This window comes from Pinus tabuliformis, chromosome 1_1 (genome assembly GCF_031772625.1).
Source record: "Pinus tabuliformis cultivar Carrire ecotype Pingquan chromosome 1_1, CPIR1, whole genome shotgun sequence".
Classification (NCBI taxonomy): domain Eukaryota; kingdom Viridiplantae; phylum Streptophyta; class Pinopsida; order Pinales; family Pinaceae; genus Pinus; species Pinus tabuliformis.
This window is the reverse complement of record NC_142297.1, coordinates 885,304,231-885,309,090: the sequence shown is the minus strand read 5'-3', so window position 1 is coordinate 885,309,090 and position 4,860 is coordinate 885,304,231. Positions and strand designations below refer to the sequence as shown.

The window sequence follows — 4,860 nt, the reverse complement described above, 5'->3', positions numbered from 1 at the left end:
ACAGGAATGTCACCATGTCCTTTGATCTCATGTCCATTATCATCTCCTAAACAGATTTTCGACCCACATGAAGTTTCTTCAAGAAATTCAAACCAATCCTTCTTACCAGTCATATGTGAGGATGCCCTAGAGTCGACATACCATATGTCGTCCTCATCTTCCTTTGAAGCTGAAAGAGCACAATCGACTATAAATAGTCGAAGTTCGTGGCTATGATCCTCCTCTTAATTAATGAAGTAACCCTTACAGTTTTCTCTGTTTGTTTCTTCCTTTGTCTACATGCCTCTTATAACAATCTCTAATCTCATGTCCAGGTTTTCCATAGTAAAAACATTTCTTGATGGGAAAATTATGAGTAGACATACCTTTAAACAGTCTCTTCTGAAATGTGTTGGCTCCTCTCTGCTGCTGCTGCTGTGGTTGCTAATGCTGCTTCCCTTTAAACTGTCTCCTTTTTGCCATCAGAGCAAGGTCATTGCTCTAAGATTTCAAATTTTGTCGTCGCTCTTCTTCTTGTATTAGAATCCCTGTCAGCTCTTCGAATGAAGGGGCTTTCTCCCTTGCTGACAGCCCTGTGATAAATGTCTGGTAATCATCAATAATTCCATTCAACGTGATCGTGACCAGATCTAAATCGAAAACTTTCTCTCTGATATCTCCCAATTTGTCCTTCAGGTCTTTGACTCTCGCAATGAATCCAGCAGCGGATTCATTCTCCTCCATCTTGAATGCAAACAGCTTGCCTTTGAGTGACAAGACACGGTTTGAATTTTGCGTCTGGTATAGGTTTTTAATGGTCGTCCAAATGTCAGCGGTCGATTTACAGTCTCTAATATGTGGGATAACATTGTCCTTGACGAACATCTTCAATATGACCTTTGCTTTTGTTTCCCTTTTATCCCAATCTTGTTCTTGTGTGGCTGATCCCGATCTCAGCTCATTTCCTGTCACGATCGACCACGCATTTGCACTTTCAAGTAAAGCCTTCAATGTGCCACCACCGGGCAAGTCCGATCTGCTGCCACCTAACAGATCTGAAACTCCAATGCACCACCACTGGGCAAATCTGATCTGTTGCCATCGAACAGATCCAGAACTTCAATATGCCACCATCGGGCAAGTCCGATCTACTACCACCGAGTAGATCAGGGACTCCAATACACCACCACCGAGATACTCCGCTCTGTTGCCACCGAACAGAGCCGGAAATTCAAAGTGCCACCACCGGGCAACTCCGATCTGCAAAAATCGTAGATTTCTCAAAGAGAAAGAGGTTGGCGCAACTTTGACAGCGAAATGCCCGCGCCAGAAACAAAATCGATGTGAGGCACGAAATTGGCGTGACTAATCCTTGATTTTCCGCGCCAATTGTACTTTTTGGCGCGCTTATCACCCTCAGAACCGCGCCAAGTGGCGCGACTGTTCCTTAAAAACCCGCGCCAACTCTTCTTTCCGCTCAAAAATGGCGCGACTGTTCGCGTCAAAACCGCGCCAACACTTTCTTGCGCTCAGAGATGATCAGTCATCTGAGACCTGTCTTCAGGTGTTACTGCAGTCCACCTGATTCTACAAATGCGCCACTACAGTTATGTAATCAATGATGCATCCTAATAAAATTAAGGCTATCCCTACTCTGTGCTCTAATACCAAGATAAAAATCAGATTTGAATTAAAAAGGAGGAGTTACAGCTCACAGGTGAGTACTGCACCTGGAGACTGCACTCATACAAAGAAAACTCTCCGTACACTACTCTTATGAATGAAAGATTACATCATTAAGTACATCACTAGAAATCAAGTAATCGCACACAAACTCCTAAACTCTAGAAACAAATCCTAAACTAAAAAATACGTTACAACTTATGTAACCATTTCTCCATTAATACAAAATAATATTAATTATTTTCAACTAACATAATAAATAAACATATTACATCACTGGTTCATGAATCCACTCATTAACATAAACCAAACTAAAGATCATCATCTAAAAACCTCTACGAAAATGATAAAGAAAGTTGACCGTAAATAATCATAATTAAAATAAAATTTAGTTTATCAACATATTATTAACTATTATTTTATCGAAACCATGAAACTTTTTTAAACCACGAAATTAATTATGTAATATTCCCTGATTGACCAGAGGATGATGTAAACGCTGGCGTTTTTTTGTCGGGGAACTAGATAATTATCCCACCGCACTTTATAACACACAACAGAGCACGTATGATTGATTTGAAAGCACTGTCCCGATAAAACAATTAAAAATAGAGCCACTACGTAAGATATGAAGAAAAGCCGGGAATTTGATCTTACGCCTAACGTTGCTTTTTTGTTTTTTAAAACGTACTTGTTTGTAAAAAAAATGTGAAACTTTTTTTTTATTTTTAAATGTATTCAACTGTTAAATGGACGAATAAATGTGAAGGATATTCATCAAAATGTGTTGTATCTTATATATCCCATACTGCAGCTGCGTTCCACCCTGCATTATTTTGTTGGTTTTTTGTGTAATCATATTAATGAAGTAAGATAGTGACACGCAGATGATGGAGTGCTTACTGATAGTTATAATTATTGGTAGCTGAAATGAAATTTATTTTTTCATATACTTTTCTAATGAAAAATTCAAATTCAGGTTCGTTTTCAGTAAAATACATTATAGTTACGTATTATGTCATTATATCATGAAGCTAATACATTATAAGCATAAACTATACCTGGATATCATTATACCAAGACAGAAACATCTTAACCAGATTATACAAAGGTCTGCTTCAATTATTTTATTCAACAATTCAAATGTCTATGCGAACTAGTGAATGGTAGCAGTGTTATATTCTTTACAAGAGATTTATTCTATACGATGCATGAAAAGAGATTTATTCTATACGGTGCGTCCATGAAATAGGGTACGCAACTGACGAAACATACGGAAAGGCTACTTAACTATTCCGTCTATTCCGTTTGTTGTTGTGATGTTTGGATACCGGCATACTCGTACAATGAGTGCTTCCCCTCCACTGAGCGGGAGTAATAGTATCGAATATAATCTTCATGAATAAAATTCCTGAACAAACAGCGATCATGAGTTTGATTAATGAGTTCCACCGCAGGACCGATTTCTGCATCCAATCCAGGAGCATAAAAAACCCCAATGGACATCCTATCCCTGCAACTGTTTGTCAATGCTCGATGTTCTACGCTCTTGTATCTCCCATTTGTCATAACCTGAAAACCAGCTGCATGGTATTGAGTAAAAAGTTTCATCAAAGATAGGACATTAGGGCGATTAACGATTAAAATCGTGAATTTACCTCTACTAAATTTCCGATGTTAATAACCAGAGCATAAGGAATTGGTTGCACAGCTATCCATTCGTCATCCTTGTGGACATTTAATCCTACGACTCCTTCATCCTGAAGTAAGAGAGTAATGCCAGTCATGTCTGCGTGTGGGCTCAGGCCGAAAACAAGATCTGGTCGGGGGCATGGGGGATAGTAATTTATCCTCGTTTTTTGGTATGGATTTCCAAACTTCTTATCAAAGAAGTCAGGATCCAACTCTAACGTCTGGGCAATTAAACTCAACAGCTTTACAGCAAGTGTTCTAATTTCACTATTGTATGTATCCATGATTTCCCTGCAAAAACACACAATACATTCAGTAGAACAGTAATAAGCCCTCGCTTCATCATATATATATGTTACAAACTCAAGACTATGTCTAGACCAGTAAGGGCATAATATGTATCTTTATGTTTATTGCATTGCATTGCAGATTCTGAGAATGTTTTGAAATTTGATGGTTAAGATATCATGTGATGGTTAAGACCCGGATAGGAGAGGAGGGTCAAATAATTGATTTTTTACTTTTGGAATCACCTTGGCACCTGTGTATACCTGAAATTTGCAGGTTCGACTGGCCAAAGATTTAAATCTCTATAACTAGAAGGAAACATTATCAAACCCAACGAGTCACCCCAATCCAGCTTCTGTCGTTCAGACACGACGAATGTCTTGCCGTAGCCCTGAAGATCTCTTGGATTAACAGCATACTTCTGTTTCTCCTCCAATGGAAGCTGGAAAAACTCCCTTCCAGCTCTCCTAACAGCATCGAGTAACGAGTTCGGGACACCGTGATTCACAACCTACGGAAAACCCATTAAAACATGCAACTTTTTTGTTTTTTCCAAATCTGTCGACTGACTATATAGCAAAAACTAACAAAATATACCTGGAAGAAACCCCATTCTTCACAAGCCCGGGCAAGTTTCGTAATCTCTTGTTCTCTGTACATTCCTGCTGAAATCTTGGCCATGTCAATGATGGGAATATTAAACTGATGATCAGACACTGTCGTTGGTGTTGGTATTACTTCGCCTCTTCTGATATATCTTTCTGGTATTGTTCCCTGCTGTTTTTTTGCAAGTTCTTGAACGCTCTCGACTATAACAACAGATTTACCCCAGTTGGGAATGCTCCTATTGCTCTCATCAATTGAAGCCATTCTTCCAACCTTTCTCTACAAGAAAGTTCAGGCGAAATCGATAACAAATATAATGCACCCAGGCTGCAAGTAACATTGATAGAACCAGGAAACCATCAGAAGTATTTATAGATGGAAGTAACTTCTGTTAAACCAAGGCCTGTTCCATTATCACAATTATTCGGAAGGCCATCGCGAATAACTGTATGTAACAGGAATATGCAATTAATGAAATGAAAGGGCGCAGTTTAACTTTTTTAATCGGAATCGTGTGATCCATTTCTTATCAACGTCCAAATCTTTATTGGGTAATTTGCGTTTTCGACACCCTGAAGATTTGTTCATGATTTTGTTTTTCGCTAAGTTTGC

General features: G+C 38.8%; 1 protein-coding gene across 1 annotated transcript; it reads right to left on the bottom strand.

The window, feature by feature from the left end:
* Positions 1-2,926: 2,926 nt before the first annotated feature.
* On the bottom strand, positions 2,927-4,631 carry LOC149217210 (protein LATERAL BRANCHING OXIDOREDUCTASE 1-like). Its single transcript, XM_089391321.1, has 4 exons — positions 4,240-4,631; positions 3,906-4,153; positions 3,321-3,645; positions 2,927-3,234 (listed from the first exon to the last, which is right to left on the bottom strand). The coding sequence occupies exons 1-4, from the start codon at positions 4,510-4,512 to the stop codon at positions 2,962-2,964; spliced, it is 1,119 nt and encodes a 372-aa protein (XP_089247447.1). The 5' UTR covers positions 4,513-4,631; the 3' UTR covers positions 2,927-2,961.
* Positions 4,632-4,860: the final 229 nt, after the last annotated feature.

Bases quoted from the DNA above. Each gene is read 5' to 3' on its own strand.
- LOC149217210 (XM_089391321.1), bottom strand. From the start codon at position 4,512: ATGGCTTCAATTGATGAGAGCAATAGGAGCATTCCCAACTGGGGTAAA. The intron at 4,154-4,239 runs GTATATTTTGTT...GGTTTTCCGTAG, and splicing joins AAGAATGGGGTTTCTTCCAG to GTTGTGAATCACGGTGTCCC. The intron at 3,646-3,905 runs GTATACACAGGT...GTGTTTTTGCAG, and splicing joins GTCGAACCTGCAAATTTCAG to GGAAATCATGGATACATACA.